Source organism: Danio aesculapii, chromosome 6, assembly GCF_903798145.1.
Source record: "Danio aesculapii chromosome 6, fDanAes4.1, whole genome shotgun sequence".
Taxonomy (NCBI): domain Eukaryota; kingdom Metazoa; phylum Chordata; class Actinopteri; order Cypriniformes; family Danionidae; genus Danio; species Danio aesculapii.
The window spans coordinates 48,039,668-48,064,553 of NC_079440.1; the positions used below are offsets into that span (position 1 = coordinate 48,039,668).

Here is a 24,886-nt window from a genome sequence, read left to right on the forward strand (position 1 = left end):
ATACATACACTCCTGATATGTGAATTCCTCTACACTACAATTACTATGGTATAAATACAGCACTACAATATACAAAAGAGAGAGATTGACTTAAAATGTCACTCACCAGTTTTGGTACATTTGATCAGCTGTAGTTAGAAATTACGAGTTTTTCTCCTGTAAGGGCTTATTATGTGGTCTCTGTCGCCATCTTGTGGATGGATAATGTCAACCATCTTTGCTCTGCTTAATAACAGGCTGATGGATGCCGATGCGCTGTTATTAAATTGTTCATATTTAAAATAGGCACTATCCTTATAAATAAACTACATATTTGCAATCTAAACATTTACATGCTGGAGAATATCGCTATCAGATTCGAGAACTAGACAGAACTGTTGTATAAATAAATATATATAATAATTAGAATGGAAGGGAAAATGACAGATAAGAAGAAATTTTCTTTATTAAAATAAATAAAATTCATTCATTTATTAAAAATAAAAAAAGCTGGGGTGCTTTTATAGTGAAATCTAGCAGCACTGACCTAGAAACTTTCTGAATAGGGTTAAAAATATATAAAAGGCTGATTATTTAGAACTGATTATGAGCTGATTCTTTCGGCATTCTTTTATCATTTCTAATCATGCCTGAATTGTACTGAAATGCTTGTTTCATCTTGTGTTTTTCTAGTCTCATTCTTGATAGAGGGACTCTGACAGGTATTGTGGGTAATTGAATCAGCAAAAGGCAAAACAATCGTAATTTGAGGAGGTAAAGTTTAAAACTGTTTTTCTGAGCTGGTAGAGGAACCGAGCACTGACAGATGTGACATTAAGCGTATGCCGGCATTTCGTTGAGAGGAGCAGTCGACAAAAAAAAAAAAAAAAACAACCAGCACAGCTCTCAGAGTTCATATTGTTTTACTATATGTTTGTTTATTTGTGTGATATACTGTAGTATGAATATATATATAATATATGAAGTGACTACCTTCAAATCCAAGTAAAAATAAACACATAAACAAAGTACATTTAGCCTCAAGATAATGAAACACAGTTGGTTTATAACTCGATTTTCTATGCAATCAAGCCTATTTTCCACTCCAAATTGTTTTAATAACAAACTTGGTGAAAATCATATTATCTGAAAGTAAAGTTCTTTTAATTATTCTAAATTAATTACAGCTGACCTAGATTAACTGCTAACTCTTCTGAGCTGAGACTGATTTATTTTTCTGTTTATTTGTCTAATGTAGTGTGAAGTGGTGCGTTGGAAGCTTTGTAACTGGGAATGCGAAGAACTTCACTAAGAAAATGAAAACTTCTAATGTTACTTTTATGACAATTAAGCACATTTTCCACTTCAACTTATTTTCTGGAAGAAAAACAAACATGTATAATCATAATGATAAGTTCTTGCATTGTAAATGTGACATTTGCAAAAAATAAACTTGTGAATGTTAACAGTTTATTGGAACATCTGCTTATATTTTCCAAAACAAGTAACCACAGTGTCAAAAAAAAAGAAACCGTAAACGTATTTTATATTTTAAATGAGGAAAATAAGCATGCGTTATGGATGTGGCTAAAAAAAGTATTTGAGTTTACAGTATAAACAACATTTGTACAACTTCTGTGAATCAAACTGCACAAATCTGGCAACACTAGCTCTGAAACATTGCAAGAGGGTTACTATACCCTCACCAGGGTGCTCAAGGGTTCATAGAAGTATTCCCAACCAGTCCACATGTGTTTTGTGGACTTGGTGAAGGCATTCATCCGTGTCCCTCGTGGCATTCTGTGGAGCGTGCTCTGAGAGTATGGAGTCAAGAGGCGCTCTGTTAAGGGTTGTCTCGTCCCTGTATGAACAGAGTAGGTGTCTGGTTCGCATTCCAGGCAATAAGTCAGACTTGTTTCCAGTGCATGTTAGACTCCGGCAGGGCTGCCCTTTGTCACTAATTCTGTTCATAATTTTCATGGACCGATTTTGACTGGAGGGGACCACAGGATTTCATCTCTGTTAATCGCAGATGATGTTGTTCTGTTGGCTTCATCGAACATGGACCTTCAGCATGCACTGGGGTGGTTTGCTGCAGAGTGTGACGCAGCTGGGATGAGAATCAGCACCTCCAAGTCCGAGGCCATGGTGCTCCACCGGAAAAAGGTGGTTTGTCATGTCCAGGTTGGAGGAGAATCCTTACCCCAGGTGGAGGAGTTCAAGTATCTTAGGGTTTTGTTCACGAGTGAGGGAAGGATAGAACGTGAGATTGACAGGCAGATTGGTTCAGTGGCGGTAGTAATGCGGTCAATGTACCGGTCCGTTGTGGTAAAGAAGGAACTGAGCTGAAAGATTAAGCTCTTGATTTACTGGTCAATCTATGTTCCTACTCTTACCTATGGTCATGAGCTTTGGATCATGACCGAAAGGAAAAGATCTTGTATACAAGCGGCCGAAATTTGTTTCATTCGTAGGGTGGCAGGGCGCACCCTTATAGATAGGGTGAGAAGCTCTGTCACCCGGGAGGAGCTCGGAGTAGAGCCGTTGCTCCTCCACATCGAGAGAAGTCAGCTGAGGTAGCTCGGGCATCTGTTTCGGATGCCTTCTGGACGTCTACCTAGGGAGGTGTTCCAGGCATGTTCCACCGGGAGGAGGCCTCAGAGAAGACCCAGGACACGCTGGATGGACTATGTCTCTCGGCTGGCCTGGGAACGCCTCTGGATCCCCCGGAGGAGCTGGAGGAAGTGTCTGGGGAGAGGGAAGTCTGGGGTTCTCTCCTAAGACTGCTGCCCCTGTGACCCGGCCCCAGAAAAGCGGTATAAAATGAATGATTGAATGAATGAATGAATGAATGAATGAATGAATTATCAAACAGCACAACCCTAATGAAAATGCTAAATGTTGGCTCTCTATTGATTAAATCATAATTTTCTCATATCAAGGTTGACATTTAAATGGAATTATGATCCTTTCTGAAAAGGGAATATTTATAATGACCTTAATAATTTTTAAGTTACCTTGACTTTTACGCACATTTCATTGAAATAAGAATAATTATAATTACAATAATACATCACTTGAAATAAAAAGTTATCCTTTATAAATGTTTTAATAGTAGTTGTAGTATAAAGTAGTTGACCAGGTCTGCTATAAACACTAATGGGATTTCTACTTATATAATAAGCATATTTTATAATTGATTTAAGTGTACTTGACAACTGACTTTTGACAATTGACTATATACTGTACACTCACCGGCCATTTTATTAGGTACACCTGTCCAACTGCTCAGTAACGCAAATTTCCAATCACATGGCAGAAACTCAATGCATTTAGGCATGTAGACATGGTCAAGACGATCTGCTGCAGTTTAAACCGAGCATCAGAATTGGGGAAGAAAGGTGATTTAAGTGACTTTGAACATGGCATGGTTGTTGGTACCAGACAGGCTGGTCTGAGTATTTCAGAAACTGCTGATCTACTGGGATTTTCCCGTACAACCATCTCTAGGGTTTACAGAGAATGGACCAAAAAAGAGAAAATATCCAGTGAGCGGCAGTTCTGTTGGTGCTAATGCCTTGTTACAGCAGCAGAAGACCACACCGGGTGCCACTACTGTCAGCCAAGAACAGGAAACCGAGGCTACAATTACAAACTGAGGCTCACCAAAATTGGACAATAGAAGATTGGAAAAAACGTTGCCTGGTCTGATGAGTCTCGATTTCTGCTGCGACATTCGGATGGTAGGGTCAGAATTTGGCATCAACAACATGAAAGCATGGATCCATCCTGCTTTGTATCAACGGTTCAGGCTGGTGGTGGTGTTTTAATGGTGTGGGGGATATTTTCTTGCCACACTTTGGGCCCATTAGTACCAATTGAGCATTGTGTCAATGACACAGCCTACCTGAGTATTGCTGCTGACCATGTCCATCCCTTTATGACCACCTTGTACCCATTTTCTGATAGCTACTTACAGCAGGATAGTAGTCATGTCATAAAGCGCAAATCAACTCAGACTGGTTTTTTAAACATGAAAATGAGTTCACTGTGCTCAAATGGCCTCCACAGTCACCAGAACTCAATCCAATAGAGCACCCTTGAGATGTGGTGGAACTGGAGATTTGCATTATGGATGTGCCGCCAACAAATCTACAGCAACTGCATGATGCTCATGTCAATATAGACCAACATTTCCAGTTCCTTGTTGAATCTATGCCACAAAGGATTAGGGCAGTTCTGAATGCAAGAGAGGGTTCAACCCGCTGCTGGTAAGGTGTACCTAATAAAGTGGCCGGTAAGTGTATTAATAAAACATATTTGTAAATATACATTATTGTTGATTATTAGCAATTGGATGATGGAATTGTCATGAAAATAATGCCAGTGGCATTCTAATGGGCTTCTTATTTCAGAGGGGGGCAAAGACTTTTTTGACAGGTAGTTTTTAAATAGAATTCTCCAGACTACACCTTTGCCATCAAAAAACTGCTCTTGTAAAGTTCTACATGATTATCACATCATACTTGTCTCTGCCGATTACCCATTAACTAACCAACATTTAAACGATTAGTGCTGTGGATTTTTGAGCATTGGTTACACACCACCACTCTCCCCCTTGACTAGGGGCCAACTAGTCACAGGGCACTGGTTATCCGTCGTGTCATTAATTCTCACCCTCTAAGCCACACAACCCTCCTCAGGCTGATTAATTTTCACCCTAGCATGTAGCCCCAGTGCTAATTTAGAAACTCTGGGGAGGTGCAAGATTCATGAGCAGAGCCCACATATGCCATTTAGGCTCTGCGGAGAGAAGAAATGTCACCGTGTACTCTAGTTATGTTTATGCAAATGCAGTTTCCGGGCAGTAGACTGACCTCTTTCTTCTCATGTGTGATGTTGATAATCTTTTCTCTCCATTTTTTCCCTCTTTGCTTTGACTTTTTCCTGGATTTTTATTCGTAAAGCAGGACTACTAACTCTTCTGAGCTGAGACTGATTTATTTGCCTGTTTATTTGTCTAATGTAGTGTGAAGTGGCGTGTTGAAAGCTTTGTTTTGTAAAATGTGAAGAAAATTAAAACTTCTAGCATTACTTAGGTCACATTTAAAGGTCCTGGGAGGAGCTTTGATATGGTGTTTTTTTTTTTATTCAATGTTTAACTAATTTTATCTGAAACATGAAGACAGGGCTGGACATATACAGTAGTAGCCCCTCCCCTTTTTATCAAACAGCCAATAGTGTTTTATTTTATCATAGCTCTGCCATTGAGAGCTCAAGCACATTAACTGAAAAGCAAATAAGAAGTTTTATGAAGTGGGTGGGACATGTCATACACTATAGACTTGATTGGTCCGATGATTTGATGAGAAACTGAAATATGAGGTAATGTCAATAAAATCATTGGTTCATTTAGAGGGAAGTGACAAACTGCAAGCTTTGTATGTTTATATCCCTTATATGCAAATTATGTCACTGTTTTAGCACACTTGCTTATGCATATACTTAATACTAACATAGTAATAATAACATAAAAAATTTTGTTTTTTTATTTCACAGAGCATTTAACCCTCCATATATAATATATATAATGTTTGCAGCAGCAGCGTGCTATCCGCATGTTAAGTCGTGACGTATCAGTGACGCATGGAATGCTGTTTCTGGGTCCAAGCCACTACTCATTTGAATTGAGAAAATATTTGTTTATGACCATATTACTTTTAGTCATATCACACATTAAAGTGGATTTTATATAAAATCATAGTGTACACATCAGTGTCTGGACTTGCTGAATTAAGAATGCCAACATTTTAACAATTTATAAAAAAAAAAGATGTATCGCTTTCTGGCCATGGGATATTAGACATATATATATATATATATATATATATATATATATATATATATATATATATATATATATATATATATATATATATATATAAAGCCCCTTTATGCTATATTTTTTTGATAGTCTACAGAACAAACCATCATTATACAATAACTTGCCTAATTACCCTAACCTGCCTAGTTAACCTAATTAACCTAGTTAAGCCTTTAAATGTCACTTTAAGCTGTATAAAATTGTCTTGAAAAATATCTAGAAAAATATTATTTACTATCATCATGGCAAAGATAAAATAAATCAGTTATTAGAAATGAGTTATTAAAACTATTACGTTTAGAAACGTGTTTTAAAAAAATCTTCTCTCCGTTAAACAGAAATTGGGGAAAAAAAATAAACAAGGGGGCTAATAATTCAGGGGGCTAATAATTCTGACTTCAACTGTACATCAACATTGCTATATACATACAGTATTCGTTAACATACTAAATCCTGAAAGTTTTTAAATATATTAATTCAAACTACAAAAAAGTCAATAAAAGTCACTCTAGTAAACATATAGTTGAATTTTCAACATCAAGAGTAGACTGTGCAGAGAACCCGTAATACAATTCATAACCTTAACTAAACAGAAAATGTGATTACAATGTACAGTAGCTTATATTTCTATGAACAAATCGTATCTACATGCAAATTATCAGGCAATAATGATAATCATGCAAGTCATATTTTTATGAAAGAATAAAATGGTTTATGAAAAGTTTATCTGAAGTGTACTTCAAAAATGTGCATTTTTCACAAGGAATTTTACTTTTATAGCAATAAATAGTTCCTTTTATTTTATTTACATCGATATAAGTGAACGTAAGGCTGAGAAAAATGCTAATTTTGAATAACTTAGTTTGCATCTGCAAACTTTTTGCATATAAAATCTTTACTGTATTTACAAAATGTGATGAAGTAAATCTCTGTAGCCATGTTATAACAGTCTACACTGTGCAATATGTCTATAATTACAGTCTATGTGACATCATAATACAGGTGCATTCAGGCTGGTTCATATTAGGCTCTGTGGAGAAAGGAAAGGTCACTGTGTACTCTAGTTATGTTCATGCAAAATGTAGTTTCAGGGCAGTAGACTGACCTCTTTCTTCTCATGTGTGATGTTGATGGTCTTCTCTCTCCTTTTTCTTCTTCATTTTACAGCTTTGACGTTTTCCTGGATTTTTAACGAGTACCCGTCCTTCGTAAAGCAGGACTCTCGTCGCTTTGTGTCTCAAGAGACGGGGAATCTGTATATCGCTAAAGTTGAGCCGTCGGATGTGGGAAACTACACCTGTGTCGTGACCAATACTGTCACCAAAACACGAGTACAAGGGCCACCAACTCCACTCATTCTGCGCACAGATGGTAAGCATAATCACTGTACACATTATAATAACTGCACACTATGGAATTATTTATTAAGCCTTTGCAAATAGTTAGTTCAAACTTAGCTGATTAAGCATCGTTGTAAGCATGTTATTTTATAGAATTTGTTGTATGTACATATATATATACATTACATAGTACTGCAAACGGCCATTAATTGAAATTTCATCATACCTTTATCTTTTATTTTTATTCTTTTATTTTCTTATATTTTATTAATCATCATATTCCTTTAATTATATATACTTATACAACTTTTTAAATTTATTAATATCCTGACATTGTTTGAAAATCTGTTCTGTTCCATAATTTCACACCACATACAGACATACACAAACTTTTTAAAGTTGTCCTTGTTTTCAACCTCCTAAATTGTTGTTCTTCTGTCAGATTATACCCCCCTTGTCTTTCTTCAAAATACTTTTGTATATATTTTGAAAGTAATTTATTTCTAGCATTAAACATTAACTGTGCATACATTTGAAAGATTTTAGGTTATTGCACACTAAATTCGAAATTTCAGTGAATATTTTATTTTATTTTATTTTATTTTATTTTATTTTATTTTATTTTATTTTATTTTATTTTATTTTGTTTTATTTTATTTTGTTTTACTTTATTTTGTTTTACTTTATTTTGTTTTACTTAGTTTTTTAATTTTATTTTACTTTGTTTTATTTTGTTTGTTTTATTTCATTTTATTTTATTTTATTTTGTTATATTTTATTTAAATTTATTTTATTTTACTTTATTTTATTATATTTTATTTTACTTTGTTTTATTTTATTACTTTATTTTGTTTTATTTTGTTTTATTTTATTTTACTTTGTTTTATTTAATGTTACTTTGTTTTACTTTGTTTTATTTTATTTAGTTTTACTTTTTTATTTTGTTTTATTTTAATTTTTTACTTTGTTTTGTTTATAATTCATAAGAATATGAAAACAGACAGAAATAATCCCACACTTTTTTGTAGAATTAAATGTATGTAATGAGGCAAACTATGTGTGAACATATCCCTTTGGAAAAACATTCAGAATATAAATATCAATAAAACGGTTATGTTTTGTTAATGTAAGCGTTGTTGAAGACAACAGAGTTAAGTTAAGGTGAAAAAGAAAATAACTAATTTTGAGAAAATAACTTTTAAAAGTATGTATTGTAATTGAAATTAACTAACACAAATTGATAAACTGCAACAAAGAACCACTTAAAAGTTAGACTGAATAAAACACTAAGTGGAAATTCAAAGAGCCCAAAATCTCAAATTTGACAGATGCTTGAATAGTTTTTTTTATCGGCAGTGTTTCACCTTGAGAAAGCAAAATTTGGTGGAATAACACAGATTTTCACTCACAGCACTTGAAAATGCAAAATGCCACAAATGACAATAATTTAATTTGAAAGTTGGCAGAAATGTTGTCAGAACTTAATGGAATAAAACAAATTTTAACATTTCACTAACATTTTACCTAATAAATACAGTACAAATGGAGAATTTTCAAGCAGTCTTTTGTTTATTTATTCATTTTCATTTACATGTTATACAAAGTTTATTCAAAGGTTAATAAGCTGTTTCTCTGCACATTCTAAGATGCTGTGGAAGCATGTTTTGGTGCCTCTAGGCTGGCATTATCAAAGGCCCCCCAGTATGAAAGGTCATTTGTCTTAGACTGATCTAATTGTTGCTTCTCTGTGGGTTTACAATTTGATCACACTCATGTACAAGGGCGATAAAAAGAAATTGTCAAATATCATAACATACAAACAAAATCTAATCTTTCTGACAGCATGAAATAAACTTCTTCCAAACCACTTGGTACTTTCTGGTTTCCTGGAGGTTTAGATTGATTTTTAATCTTATCAATTGAACATTTTATTAAAAATATTTTTTTTACTTGTCATTGTTTGAAGAAAAACAATTGCTTTATTTATTTTTTTATTCTTTTGTTAATTTTGAAACACCCATTATATTATAAGAATAAGCAATTAACTTTAATTGCCTAATAATAACCCATTTGTTTCATCAAATTGTTCCATAATCACAGTAGACTTTTACTAATAATAAAGTGTTTAATTGGTCTCAATATGAAGCAATATCTGAACATCTTAAGAAATATGTGTATTAAAGTTTAAGGTTAATAACATTTTCATTTTAAAAAATAACTTCATTCTGTGGATTGGATTTATAAATGATCATGTGACACTGCCCAGCAGGCACAGGATGACAACATGACGTCAGATTGAAGTTGAACCCCAATGTCTTGGGGACGTTGCATTTTGTTTAAAAATTAAAATTGGGTTGACATCAGAACCCAATGTCAGTCCGACTTCAATGTCCAACTTCCAACCTAAAATCAACTAAATATTAATGTCTAATGATGTCAGGACATTTGCACTATGACGTCTATCAGACACTAGATTTTGGTTGCCAAACCTGATGAATAAATGTCAGTGTTTGACGTCAATATGACGTTGGTTTAAGATGTTGGTTCGACGTTGGATTTTGATCACTTTCCAACACAACCTAAAATCAACTAAACATCAACGTCTAATGATGTTACAGCTTGATGTTGTGTGGACGTTACCACTATGACGTCTATCAGGCACTGGATTTTGGTTGCCAAACCTGATGAATAAATGTCAGTGTTTGACGTCAATATGACGTTGGTTTAAGATGTTGGCTCGACGTTAGATTTTGATCACTTTCCAACACAACCTAAAATCAACTAAACGTCAACGTCTAATGATGTTACAGCTTGACGTTGTGTGGACGTTACCACTATGATGTCTATCAGACGTTGGATTTTGGTTGTCATACCTGACGGATAAATGTCAGTGTTTGACGTCAATATGACGTTAGATTAAGATGTTGGATCGATGTTGGATTTTGGTCACTTTTCAACACAACCTAAAATCAACTAAATATCAATGTCTAATGATGTCAGGACATTTGCACTATGACGTCTATCAGACACTAGATTTTGGTTGCCAAACCTGATGAATAAATGTCAGTGTTTGACGTCAATATGACGTTGGTTTAAGATGTTGGTTCGACGTTGGATTTTGATCACTTTCCAACACAACCTAAAATCAACTAAACATCAACGTCTAATGATGTTACAGCTTGATGTTGTGTGGACGTTACCACTATGACGTCTATCAGGCACTGGATTTTGGTTGCCAAACCTGATGAATAAATGTCAGTGTTTGACGTCAATATGACGTTGGTTTAAGATGTTGGCTCGACGTTAGATTTTGATCACTTTCCAACACAACCTAAAATCAACTAAACGTCAACATCTAATGATGTTACAGCTTGACGTTGTGTGGACGTTACCACTATGATGTCTATCAGACGTTGGATTTTGGTTGTCATACCTGACGGATAAATGTCAGTGTTTGACGTCAATATGACATTAGATTAAGATGTTGGATCGATGTTGGATTTTGGTCACTTTTCAACACAACCTAAAATCAACTAAATATCAATGTCTAATGATGTCAGGACATTTGCACTATGACGTCTATCAGACACTAGATTTTGGTTGCCAAACCTGATGAATAAATGTCAGTGTTTGACGTCAATATGACGTTGGTTTAAGATGTTGGTTCGACGTTGGATTTTGATCACTTTCCAACACAACCTAAAATCAACTAAACATCAACGTCTAATGATGTTACAGCTTGATGTTGTGTGGACGTTACCACTATGACGTCTATCAGGCACTGGATTTTGGTTGCCAAACCTGATGAATAAATGTCAGTGTTTGACGTCAATATGACGTTGGTTTAAGATGTTGGCTCGACGTTAGATTTTGATCACTTTCCAACACAACCTAAAATCAACTAAACGTCAACGTCTAATGATGTTACAGCTTGACGTTGTGTGGACGTTACCACTATAACATCTATCAGACATTGGATTTTGGTTGCCATACCTGACGAGTAAATGTCAATATTTGACATCAATATGACGTTGGTTTAAGATGTTGGCTCAACGTTGGATTTTGGTCACCTGATGTCATGATTTAAATCTAACCTAATATTAACGTCTTTTGACATTGTGTGCCTGCTGGGTGAAGACTAATGACTGCTGAAAATTCACCTTTACAGGAATAAACTGGATTTTAAATATATTATAATAGAATGTTAATTTTAATTTACATTAATGACATTTAGGTCATAATATTTTATTCTTAAGGCAGTTAAGGATGATAGCCAGTTGAAAGTAAATGTGTGTGTGTGCTTGTGTGTGCGTGTGCATTTTTGTTTTAATTTTTGCGTTTTTTCGTGCATGCTTGTGTGTGTGTGTGTGTACTTTGTGTGTGGGGAACTCATTCTCCCAACAAGTATCAATACCAGTGAATTTGGACTTGGGAGAAAAAAAAATGTGGTCCCCATGGGGAAAATGGCCTCATAAATCACACGGAATCAAGTATTTTTAAAATGCGAAAGGTTTTTTCGTGTGAGTGTGTGTAGGGTTGGGGTATGAAGATAGAATACACGATCTGTACATTATAAATAAATCCTTACCGCATAAAATCATATACGGTAAGTCCTCATAAAGATAGCTATTCAAGTCTGTGTTTGTCTGTGCATGACGTCCAACTGGCTGACATCCAACCGATGCCTTGTCTGTATTGTGCTGTACCTCAGGTTGTCTAAAATCCTGATGTTTGTATTTGACCAACATGAGCCACTCAAAGGCTACTTTCGCAGTGTGATCTCCAGGCACAATTTCAAAGCCCATTGTACATGTCCCTCTACCTGAGGCGCTACAGAAGGAGATGATTGCCTCTCTTCAACCCTTCCTATTTGGCAGCGCTGACATAAACGTCCAGCGTTAGACATTGCAGATAAGCATCTCTTTGAGTCCCTCAGACAGCTTAGTCTCCTGGCCGATAGCACACCTCACATAAAAAAAAAAAAAAAAAACAGATATCAGGGCTCCCGCAATCCCAGAAACCTTTCAGAAGGTGCGAATTAAATTATGCAGCAATAGTGAAAGAGAAAGATTGGAAATTGCAGTTGCAGATAGAGTAATTGATAGCTTTTGTTCAATATAATTGCAATATTTCTTCTTGCGAGTGACAAATGAATGTTTCTTTTTGTAGGTGTTATGGGAGAATATGAGCCAAAGATTGAAGTACAGTTCCCGGAAGTCGTACAAGTGGCCAAAGGTTCAACTGTGCGCCTGGAGTGTTTTGCTTTGGGAAAGTAAGTATCTGTAGAGAATTTGCTATATACTTCATTGTTACCTGTTTAAGTTATTAAGTTGGATGAGACATAACATTCAGTGAGTCTCTATAATGGTGCTGGGTGAAAATGAGAACACACAACCGATGGATAAGTGAAACTAAAATGTACAATTTATTAAACAGAGCATATCAAAGAATGAATATAGAATGTAATTGTAAATAACAGAATTAAAGGAAAAAACAGGAGTGTTGGCAAAACAAAGAAATGAATATAGTAAAACAATCTAAATAAACCCCAACCAACTAAACTTACTAACAAAAGAAAAATGCAGAAACAAAACCGTGATCTTCAGCGAATGCAACGCTTAACGTAACCTCCTACCTATTCCAAAACATAATTACAAATATGGCAACTCCCCCATAAACTAACTAACACAAAAAAACTATGCTGCTCAAAATTACTAGAGTCCTCGTAAAATACACACTGTTAGCCATTAGCAAAACAAGAGCTAATCTGATAATCCAATTCTCAATTCTCAAGATCATTCGACTTCTCAATAAATACTAAATTGAGCTGCACAAGCTTATATTAAATAGATCACTTTTGGTTGCACACCTTGAACAGGACAGAGTACACAACAGAAGAGAGACGAGAAAGAGAAACACAAAACAAACAACAAAACATATGGGAAACGTAACACATCCCCCCTCAAATAATTATATACACATAGATATCACTTAGAGCTGTGTGAACTGGAAGTTGCTGCAGACTGTTTTTTCATGATGACGTATTGGTAGCAACAATGGGATATTGAGTTAGGAGAGGGGTTCTATTTTTGCACTCCTTCTCTCATTACTTACTCACAGTTAACTAACAAGTGGATGGGCGTGGCTTAGCATCCCTCGTCCAAGCCATCAAACTGACATCATCAGAGAAGGACTGCCATTACAGAGAGGAAACAAGTGATTAGATTTTGATTAAATATTACCAAAACATTTTTTTAATGAATTAACTTGCATGGAGTAGTTGTTCACCTTAAGAATAAAAGTGTGCGCTAGCAAAACAAAATTGTTAAATTAAATTTGATGTGGACTTTAAAGGTTCTCTGAAGTGCCATGAAACACAGCATTATTCTGTGTGTTCATGTAACCCTGTTCTGTTGTGTTTCTGGACTGGAGTAAACAGAAAACTGCCTATTTTGAGTGTAGACAAAAGGATGACTCAGATTCTAGAGAGCATTTGATTGGACTAAAAACCGGATGAGAAGCTGAAATGCAGAGTGATGTCATCAAAATCATTGATCCATTTTGGTGAAAGTACAATAATACAAATGGTATCAATGTATTGGAGCATATTCGCTTGTAAGGCAAACATTTTCAAATATAAAACCCCTAAAAGTAGATTTAATGGGGTCTTTACTGTTACTTTTTCTATTTATTTATTTATTTTTTAAGTTCCCAGGTTCTGCAGGTTGCAATGTCCCGAATTTAGCTCTCCAATCTTAAGCCAATTGTAAGGGATTGTTTTGGTTCGCAGAGCCTGGGGGGACCAGAGTGAGTGTTCCTACTATTAACACTAAAGACCATTTATTCGTCCATATTGTGACCAAACACAGAATCTGGTGACTTTGTCTTAACTGAATGAAAATTATTGGGTGATGACTACATGTGTGTCAGTATGTTAATTGGGTCTTAAAGTACTATAGCAACATCATAATGCTGTGAACCTCAGAACTCATGTATCAAAAGAAATGATGTCCTAATACTAATGCTTTTTAGCATACAGTACATACAGTTGAAGTCAGAATTATTAGTCCCCCTGTTTATTTTTTCCCCAATTTTTGTTTAACAGAGAGAAAATTTTTTCAACACGTTTCTAAACATGATAGTTTTAATAACTCATTTCTAATAACTGATTTATTTAATCTTAAACATTTAAAGGTTTAACTAGGTTAATTAGGTTAACTAGGCAGGTTAGGGTAAGTAGGCAAGTTATTGTATAATGATGGTTTGGCCTGTAGACTGTTGAAAAAAAATGTTGCTTAAAGGGGCTAATTTATTATGTCCTTAAAATCGTTTTTAAAAATTAAAAACTGCTTTTATTCTAGCCAAAATAAAACAAAAAAGACTTTCTCCAGAAGAAAAAATATTATCAGACATACTGTGAAAATTTCCTGGCTCTGTTAAACATCATTTGTGAAATATTTTAAAAAGAAAAAAAAATTCAAAGAGGGTCTAATAATTCTGACTTCAACTGTATATAGCCAAAATGTCCATATTTAGTTCATCTAATGCAGGGATGCCCAAATTCAGTCTTGGAGGGGGGTGATGCTCTGCAGAGCTCCAACCCTAATTATTAGACACATCTGAACCAGCTAATCAAGCTCTTAGGTATAGAAGCGTCTAGGCAGGTCTGTTGAACAACTTGGAGCTAAACTTAAAAAAGACTTAAAAAAACTAAAAAAAAAAAAAAACAGAAATAAGCCATTGCTAGCAATCAATAAAAACACACTGAAAAGTAATATTTTGTGTGAAAAATGACAGTATAATTTCCACACTGCTCAGTGTTATTCTGAGTTTATTGAGACACAGGCAAACAGAAGTTTTAATAAGTTTTACCACAGTTTCACACAGTTAGTACAACGAGACGCTGTTTTGGATTGTGAAATTTGGGTTGTGGTTCTAAAGTTTCAGAGTCATGTCAGAGAACTTTGACGTGAGTGGGAGTTCCAGTAAAAAAGTTACTGAGAACGCTCACTTTTGAAACTTTTTTATCAGATTTTTATCTCACAATTGTGATTGCAATCTTGAACTTGTAAATGCAATACATCATCCAATTCTGTCTTTTTACAGAAATTAATTTACATCTCATACTACTGACTTTTATCTAATATCATTTTCCTCAAAAATTTGCATCAAGCAGTGTTTAAAGGGAACTTATTATGAAAAAACATTTATAAAGGGTTTAAACAGTTGTGTGGCAACAGTGTGAATATAGCCAGCCTCTAATGGCAAAAATTAATTCATTCTATTTTTTATAATCCCACTTCATAACAACAGTCTGCAGAAACACTTTGATTTACATTCTCCCTTTGTACATGTCTGATGTCAACAGAGAGGAAAAGCCCTGCCCATTAGTGATGATTTCTCACTTGTTAGCATAAACAGCCCTGAGTGAGAAGCAGCCGTCATCCATTAGAGTTTTCTAGAGTGACTAACAAGCATTATAAATGTGGAGTTTCAGAATGCACAAATGAACACTGTAGTTTCCATAGATTGCCTTTTTCTGAGCCACTTCACATTTTCAGTTGTACACGGAGATAAATTTAGTCCTGTTTTGAATCTGCTGCTATGCTGATGTATAGGCGTTTGTAGCTCCTACCTCTTTTGTAAAGAGAGCTGGAAGCACAATAAATTTAAAGCGACAGTCACCCAATAGCACAATTTGGATCTAAGTCTAAAAGGGGCAGTTTCAAAGAGTTATAAAATATTATTTGTGTGGGATTTTGAGCTGAAACCAGGGATGGGCAGTATTTATGATACACTCTCAGAAATAAAGGTACGCAAGCTGTCACTGGGGTGTACACATTTGTAGTTAAAGGGTCCATATTGGTACCTCAAAAGTATATATTAGTACCTAAAAATTAAGAGGAACATTTTTGTACTTTTTAGGTTCTAATATGTACCCTTCAGGTATTAATATGGACCTTGTAGGTACAAATTTGTACCTTTTGAAAAGGTACCACTCCATTGACAGCTCGCATACATGTATTTTGAGAGTGTACATATTTTTCAAATATGTATTTCAAAGACAAAATAGTATTTTGTCATTTGTAATTGATAGAGTTTATGAAAATGGCTCACTATTTTGTATCAAAATACTTTAGTGTCTTGCATTTTTGTAGTTTCAAATACTGTAAAATACTTTGTAAGAAGTCTACACGATGACATCATAAAAATGACTTGAGATTAGAACAGAAAATTGATTTATACTGAAGAAGGTGGTCAATGCTTAGAGAAGTAGTATTGTTAATGAAGAGGAAATATGTCTGCATAAAGATGTCAAAGTGGGACAATGTATGAAACAATATATGAAACATAAAGAGGTAATAATACAGCAATTCAGTCTATACAGACTAGCCAAAAACACCTGACTCCAGTTATATGGCACCAGCAGGGTATATATGAAGAGATTATTTGCGAAAATTGAAAACTCAATTTTTTGTCATTTTGAGATATCATGTTTTTATGTTGTGCATTGAAGAAATTATGTGAAAATCACATATGGAAATGACATAAAAACAGTTTTGTTGACTGAGTTTTTAGAAATCACACTGAATCATGCATCTACTGAAGAGTTAAATTGCAAAAAGAAAATCGATTTATGAAAAATTCTTTGAAAAAAAATCATTTAAAAATGAAACACTTCACATATCACCCTTTTTAAATATAAGAATGTTAAGAGATTGAATAGTCATTATTCGGAGATTATATTAATTTTACTGGTCATACAATGGGTGGAAACATAATTAACAGCTATTGTAGTATATTCTAACTCATTATCTCCATTGAACAGGGCTTTCTGTATGAGAATCGTACAAAAAAATCTATATCTACTTATGTACAGTAAGAGTAGAGGTGAGCGAGTTGGCAGAGAATCTCCTAAATCTTGCTCAGAGAAAAGCTGTTGCGATCAAATGTTGTTTACTTCACGTTTAATAGTAGAGCCATTGATCAAATAGGCCTGTTCATGGAAGGTTTGCAAAGAAGGTTCATGCGAAAATACAAAAATACAGTATTTTATTTTGATACATTTATGGCTGCTGTATTTTTTTAGTTTACTTTGATACACCTAAAAAGGAGGTATTTGGTATTTTATTTTTAAATACATTTCAATGTATTTTTGCCCATCCCTGCCTGAAACTTCACATACACACTCTAGGGACATCAGATACTTTTTTTACTTGTAAATAGGAGCATGACAGGTCCTCTTTAAAGTTCACTAACATCTATAAAAATAAAGAAAATAGTATAATTTAATCTAGCGACTTTTCATCACTCAGAATTGTGAAGATTTTATAGATGATTCCTTGGATTTACTCAATTTTTTTTTTACGTTAAGTGGTTGCAAACAATTTATTTGGGCTGAATTTAAACAAACAAATGAAGTTGAACATTATTACATTTATATTGTGTTTGTTTAAATTCAACACAAATAATTTGTTTGCAACAGTTTTGCATGCAACACTTTTTTCAGTGTAGTCACAATTATTTATTTTAATTAATTAATATGTATTGTAAGTTTCTATACATCCTCACTGTAATCCTTGAATTTGTCTGTTTTTGTGATATCTCCTCCACCTCAGTCCTGTACCATCTATAAGCTGGCGTCGAGTAGATGGAGTCCCTTTCGCCCGTAAGGTGGATGTAAGGAAAACCAGCGGCGTGATGGAAATCCCTTACTTCCAGCAGGAGGACGCGGGTACATACGAGTGTGTGGCAGAAAACAGCAAAGGAAGAAACTCCGTGCAGGGAAAGCTCTCTTTCTTTGGTAAGTTGCCCTGAGAGGCATGAATATTTGAACGGCTAAAGCCACACGTCACGTTCATTGAAGTGAAGGACATGATGCAGGACTCTGACCAGCAGAGAATCAACTTAAGGCCGGATGTTGTGCTTTAACGGTGCATCAAACTGATTAAAGCCTCGCGCTCGTGATGCCTCTAATATTTTTATCCAGATTAAAAAGATGAGAGGGTGACCTTGTGCCTGACCCTCTGTGTGCGCCGCTCTACCAGATGGCATCATGATTGGGATCCAATTTGACTCCAGATCAAAGCTGTTAAATTTCGCTAGACTTAGATGAAGGACACATATGCCAGAAAAACACTCAGCAGAGCGGCATCTGGATCTGACATCGGATTTTTCTATGTGATTGTCAAGAAGTAGTTGATTTCAATTTTTTTTTTCTTTTTTTTTTTAGAGACTTTTGGACGCACTTGAATAAATTCAGGATTAAAGGCTTAGTTTAAAAGGTGCTTGATTGTTTGCTTCTGGTCATGAATGACACTTGTGATTGTGTGGCATATTAAAAAGAAGCTGTTATTTTGGAAGCAATATAGGACCTGCCACATTATAAAACTAAAAATAATGGCATAGATTTAAAGGGATAGTTCACCCAAAAATGAAAATTGTCATCATTTACTCGCTTGTTCAAACTTTACATTTCTTATAAATATTATTTTCTGTTTCTACTATGGAAGTTGATGGGGTTCAACAAAATAAATGATGAGGTAATTTTCTTTTTTTTATCAAGTGAAGAATCATATATTTTAACTTCATTGACATTAGCCCCTTTCACACAGTGATACCCGTAAATATCTGGAAATTTTCTAGAACGACTTTACCTATAAACTCCAATAAGCGCTGTTCACACAGGTAATAATGTTCTGGGATTTTTCCGGAAAAGACCATTCACACATCCATTCTAAAATACTGGTAAATTCTGGCATCATTAACCAGAAATGAGCTCTAAACGGCTGCACATAGAAAGGGTCTTTTGTTGATGGTTTCCCTTTTATTTAAAGCTTTGGCATTCATGCAGCCATGGCTTGACATTAATTATTTTAATCACCAGCCACTGTGGCTAGTACTTTTCCAACGTTGCTAGCCACTGCGCATTTTCACTAGCCACAATTATGTTGTTGGGAAAATATATTTTATATGGATAAATATGACTTTGACAAGCTAAAATTACTTGATTTAGATTTTGTGTTATGTTCACATGCCTCCTCGTTTATTTCAATTTTTGTGTGTCATGTATGAGCTTGCTCAATGTGCATGAGCAAATGAGTTTCATAGTGTCGTATTACAATTAGTTTTTAATTCACACTTTTCAGAGCTCAAAATAAAGGATTTACCAAATTTATCTCTGACCACACTAAACATAAATAAACGATTATTTCTTAGCCACAAATTTTAAATGTGTCAAAACAAGCAAAATATAGCTGTACACTATACTTTTTATTTAACAAAACATTTCTTAAAAAAACAGTTAACATTTAAAAAAGAATTATTGTCAATTATTGTGTATCTAATATTATGCACAGTAATCTGTCCTGGCTAATGGCCCCAGATCACCACTTAACTACACATAAGGGAGTTAATCTCCCCTTAAAGCAATGTTGTTGTAAAAAATGATAATTAAACCATATTAACAAAAATAACGGCAAGCAAAAGAAGGCAGGTGAATAACATACCATGTGTGGTAATGAAAGGATGATCACACGCACACGGTTAACATTAGGCCAATTAATAATCTGTTCAAAGAATGGTTAAAGCAAAAGTAACCGGTGCTACTTACAAAAAAACTAATCTGGAGCTCTTGAAAGCAGCATGAGCTTAACTTTTTGTCTAGTCTATTTGAAAAAAAAAACGATCACACCAGTTGCGTTTCTAGGCACTGTTGCTTCACACAAGGAAACGGAAGCACGCACGTTTTTTAAACAGTCACATGCATCACAGCAGCTGTTAGTGCGAGTGATCATTCTCTCATTTGGTCTTCACCTGCTTATTTTTGCTCGCATGAACACAAATAGTTTTGTCAGTCGTGCTGCTTCTCAATTCTAAGATCGCATTATCACGCATATTGGTCCCTCCTTATTGTCGAACTCTGCTTTTAAGAAAACTACAATTTAAAAATGATATACAACCAGCCGAAGTAGCTAGTGAGAGTGTCTGTCTAACCCGCCACAACTGAAATCTACCCGCATTTGGCAGGTTGGCGGGTGTTAATGTCAAGCCCTGCATGCAGCTGCTTTGTCTCAGAGACATTCAAAGGCAGAAGCGCGAACCGCAGCTGAAGGTTTAGACATTTGACTAAATTACAAATTCTGTGGATGGATAAGTATTGTGAACAACTTTGATGAAAACCTGTCGAGGAACATTTTCGCATGTCAAGATGTACATAATACGTGTGTGTGACGGCGCTCACCGGCTGCTTCACATACACACGCGTTAAGCAACTGAAGCAGAGCATAAAGGTAAACAAACAGCAGTTTATCATGAGCATTTTATTGATAATTTTTTACATAGTTGGCATTAAGAAGGAACATAGAAACGTTATCTGACTAACATCTAGCAGATAAATGTGTCCGGAAAAATATTTAAAGGCTTTTATTTTCTAAAACAGCACGAATGTGAATATGTCTGAATGTTCTGATTGGCTGGAGTAGACGTCTCACGCCAGCTTGTTCTAATCGTGAATGCGCTCTTTCCGGCAATTTTCCTTCTGCGTTCACAAAGAGCAGCATCCTGGCAAATTACCGGTAATGTTACAACTTCTCTCTCCGGAAAATTGCCGGTACTTTCAAAAAGGGCCATTCGAGCATACAAACCATTCCCGAAAATTGCCGGTAATTTTTCGGAAAGGACTTCATGTATGAAAGGGGCTGTTGATTGGAATCTATAAGTTTTACAATCATAAAATCTCAAAAATGTTGTATTTACCCCAAGTAACACTCCAAGGTTTTTCCTATGAGTATTTCAATGAGTGCTCTATAAAGGGTTTAAAGACAAATATTTGTGACTCATAATTGGGTATATTCACAGCTAGTGTTTTTCAGCCAATGATAAACTTCCAGTGAAAGCTTTATTGTGACTATTTTCAATTTCATAAGGTTCCTTTTACAGCATCGATGTTGTAATAGAATTAAAATACACTCAGTTAAATAGACTTCAGCATTCAGTTGTTCAAGCGTAAAATAAGATAAACGACTGTGTAACCACCAGCACCTTCAGGATTAGCAGGCGAGCGCAGAAACTCCATTGAAAATACTGGGATAAAATAAATAGTCATATTTTAAAGACATTTAATGCAGTGCTTCTTGTCTGGTCTGAGACCCACTTTATATCGTAAATCTATCAGGCAGTGAAGATCACTGATTTTTAAACGTGGCTATTTTATAATGGAAGCACCAAGGCTGGCTGGTTGAAATTAAAAGTCTGTGTGTGTATATATATACCCCATTGGTCTTGCAAGTTTGAAAGCTTCAATTTTTCTATGAACCAGTTTAAATTGCTGTAATTATTTTTATTATCCGAATCAAATCTTTGATTCAACAGTTAGTTCAGAAAGCGTAAAAACTAACAAACAATACAAAACTGATTAAATGTTGTTCTTTATACTTGTTTAGCAAAAACTGTCTTTTTAATAGCTTTTTAATGTAGTATAAGGGTCAAGGACAATGTGTTGCATCTTGGTTTCTACATCAATCAAAATTTATTTAGTTGATTTTATACAAACCGAAAGCATATTCAATGTAAATAAGTGCCTACTTAAATGTTTGTAATAGTTTCTGTGAAAATTAAGCGTAAGGGTATGGGCAAAGTAATGTCCTGGTCATTTAGGTAACTGATATGTTTGGAACAAAATAAAACACTCTGGTCTGTAGTCGTTAAAGGGATAGTTTACCCTAAAAATGATAAGTTACACACCACCTAATACTGTAACTCAAGCGGTTCCAAAATATGAGTTTCTTCGTCGAATACAAAAGAAGATATTTTGAAGAAAGCTGAAAACTGGTAACCATCGACTTCCATAAACAGAATAATATGGAAGTCAGTGGTTGCTGGTTTCCAGATTTGTTTTCAAAATACAGTGTCTTGTTTTGTGTTTATCAGAAGAAAAAAAAGACAAACAGATTTATAAGAAATGAATGATGTGTAAATGATGGCAGGATTTTCAGCTATGGGTGAACTGGCCCTTTAAGACAGATCAAAGAATAAAAGATTATAGAACATTTTTAAGAATACTTCTAATTATTGGAGGTCAACTTCTCTACTCAATCACTCGTGGTGGTTATAGATAGATTTATTTATATGGAAATACCATTTATGTTCTGTTAATTGCACGTACACCTTCGGCCTACACTTGTTTACTATTGCAATTGGCATGAATTATAAATTAAGACCCAAATGGCAAGGCCCAGGTTTCTAGTTAGTGTTATGTGACTTAGAGACTTATGAAGAGAAGCATATTAAATATGGACTTTAAAATGAGAGGTTCATAACCTTTTCCCTTCTCTGCCGTGTCGGCTCGGCGGCATTGTTCATACAAGACAGCTCCCTATTAAGTAAGTACCTGTAGGCTAGAGAGCACTGGGATTTATCCTCCCCTTCTGGGATCAAGCACTGGCTCTAATGCTGTATCCACATGCCCAGTGGCCCATTTACAGGAATAGGAGCTCGCTTAATGTTTTATTATCCCTGTTGTCTCATTGTTTATATTCCAAACTGTGTGCAATTTGGATGGACAGGTTCCTAGAAAAGGGAAGTTCTCCTAATGGGATTGTGCTGGTAATATATAAATGAATTAATTAGAAAAAAAGCTTCCACAGATTGTAAAAGTGAATGTAATGAAGTGAGGCGACCGGTCATATAGACGTGGTTTTATTTCACTACTGCTTCTTGTTCTCCTGCCGGATGTTTATGATAATTGGGATAGGCTTGCTCGGCTTGTGCTTCTGTTGTTTTCTCCTCTGTCTCACATCTTCTCCTGCTTTTAAGACAGACACAGTGTAAGGAGACATGTAGTGAACCTTAAACAAAGGTTTTTGCATGGCAATTTCTCATGAGTTGATTACATTAAAAAATAGTTTGTTAACATCATTATTTAATTTAATCAATAATAACAAAGACAAAATATTAATTTGAAAGTAGCATCTTAAAAAGATTATGTATTTTAAAAAGATCATTAAACATTTTTTAATGAAGTGTGTATATAAATATTATATCTTATTATATGCAGTTGGAGTCAGAATTATTAGCCCTATTTTGAATTTTTTTTTTCTTTTTTAATATTTCCCAAATGCTGTTTAACAGAGCAAGGACATTTTCACAGTATGTCTGATAATGGTTTTTTTCTTCTGGAAAAAGTCTTTTTTTTTTTTTATTTCGGCTAGAATAAAAGCTGTTTTAAAAAAAAAAAAAAAAAAACATTTTAAAGTCTAAATTTTAAGCACCTTTAGGCTATATATTTTCGATAGTCTACAGAACAAACCATCGTTATACAATAACTTGCCTTATTACCTTATCCTACTTAATTAACCTAGTTAAGCCTTTAAATGTCTTAAAAAATATCTAGTAAATATTATTTACTGTCATCATGGCAAAGATAAAATAAATCAGGTATCAGAAATGAGTTATTAAAACTATTGTTTAGAATTTTTTAACTCTCCATTAAACAGAAATTGGGGTAAAAATAAACAGGGGGCCTGATAATTCAGGGGGCTAATAATTCTGACTTCAACTGTATATCTTTATTCTTATAAACGTTGGTTATAATATAATATAATATAATATAATATAATATAATATAATATAATATAATATAATATAATATAATATAATATAATATAATATAATATAATATAATAATATAATATAATATGACTTATTTTTATATTTGTTATTATAATTGCTATTATTATTATTATTATTTATATTTTATTATTATTATTATTTATATTTTGCTATTATTATTATTATTATTGCTGTTGTTGTTGTTGTTGTTTATTATATTTATTATTAGTAGTAGTGTTACTATTGTTGTTATTGTTTATTATTATTATTATTATTATTATTATTATTATTATTATATTATGTATTATTTATTATTCATTCGTTCATTCATTTTCTTTTCGGCTTAGTCCCTTTATTAATCCGGGGTCGCCACAGCGGAATGAACCGCCAACTTATCCACCACATGTTTTACGCAGCGGATGCCCTTCCAGCTGCAACCCATCTCTGGGAAACATCCATACACACTCACTCACACTCATACACTACGGATAATTTAGCCTTCCTAATTCACCTGTACCACATGTCTTTGGACTTGTGGGGGAAACCGGAGCACCCGGAGGAAACCCACGTGAACGCAGGGAGAACATGCAAACTCCACACAGAAACGCCAACTAGCCGAGGCTCGAACCAGCGACGTTCTTGCTGTGAAGCGACAGCACTACCTACTGTGCCGCTGCGTCGCCGTTATTTATTATATTTATGATTATGATGATTATTATTATTATTATTATTATTATTATTATTATTATTATTGTTATTATTATTATTATTATTATTATTTTATTTATTATTATTATATTTATTAGTAGTAGTAGAATTACTATTATTGTTATAATTTATATTATTATTATTGTTATGTTTATTATTATTATTATTATTATTATATTTATTATTAGTAGTAGTATTACTATTATTGTTATTATTTATATTATTATTATTATATTTATTATATTATTATTATTATTATTATTATTATTATTATTAACAAAATATCAATTACATTTAGTTGAAAAGATACATATGACTAAAATGTCAAATTGAACACCGCAAGTTAAGGTTTTGAGTGCTAATT

General features: G+C 34.2%; 1 protein-coding gene across 1 annotated transcript in view; it reads left to right on the forward strand.

Annotated features, from left to right (window-relative positions):
• Positions 1-24,886, forward strand: part of cntn4 (contactin 4) — a 308,523-nt gene that overhangs the window by 135,087 nt on the left and 148,550 nt on the right. The window contains exons 5-7 of the mRNA XM_056460400.1: positions 7,031-7,234; positions 12,373-12,475; positions 17,823-18,007. Coding sequence (XP_056316375.1) covers positions 7,031-7,234; positions 12,373-12,475; positions 17,823-18,007 — 492 coding nt within the window. The remainder of the gene's footprint in view (positions 1-7,030; positions 7,235-12,372; positions 12,476-17,822; positions 18,008-24,886) is intronic.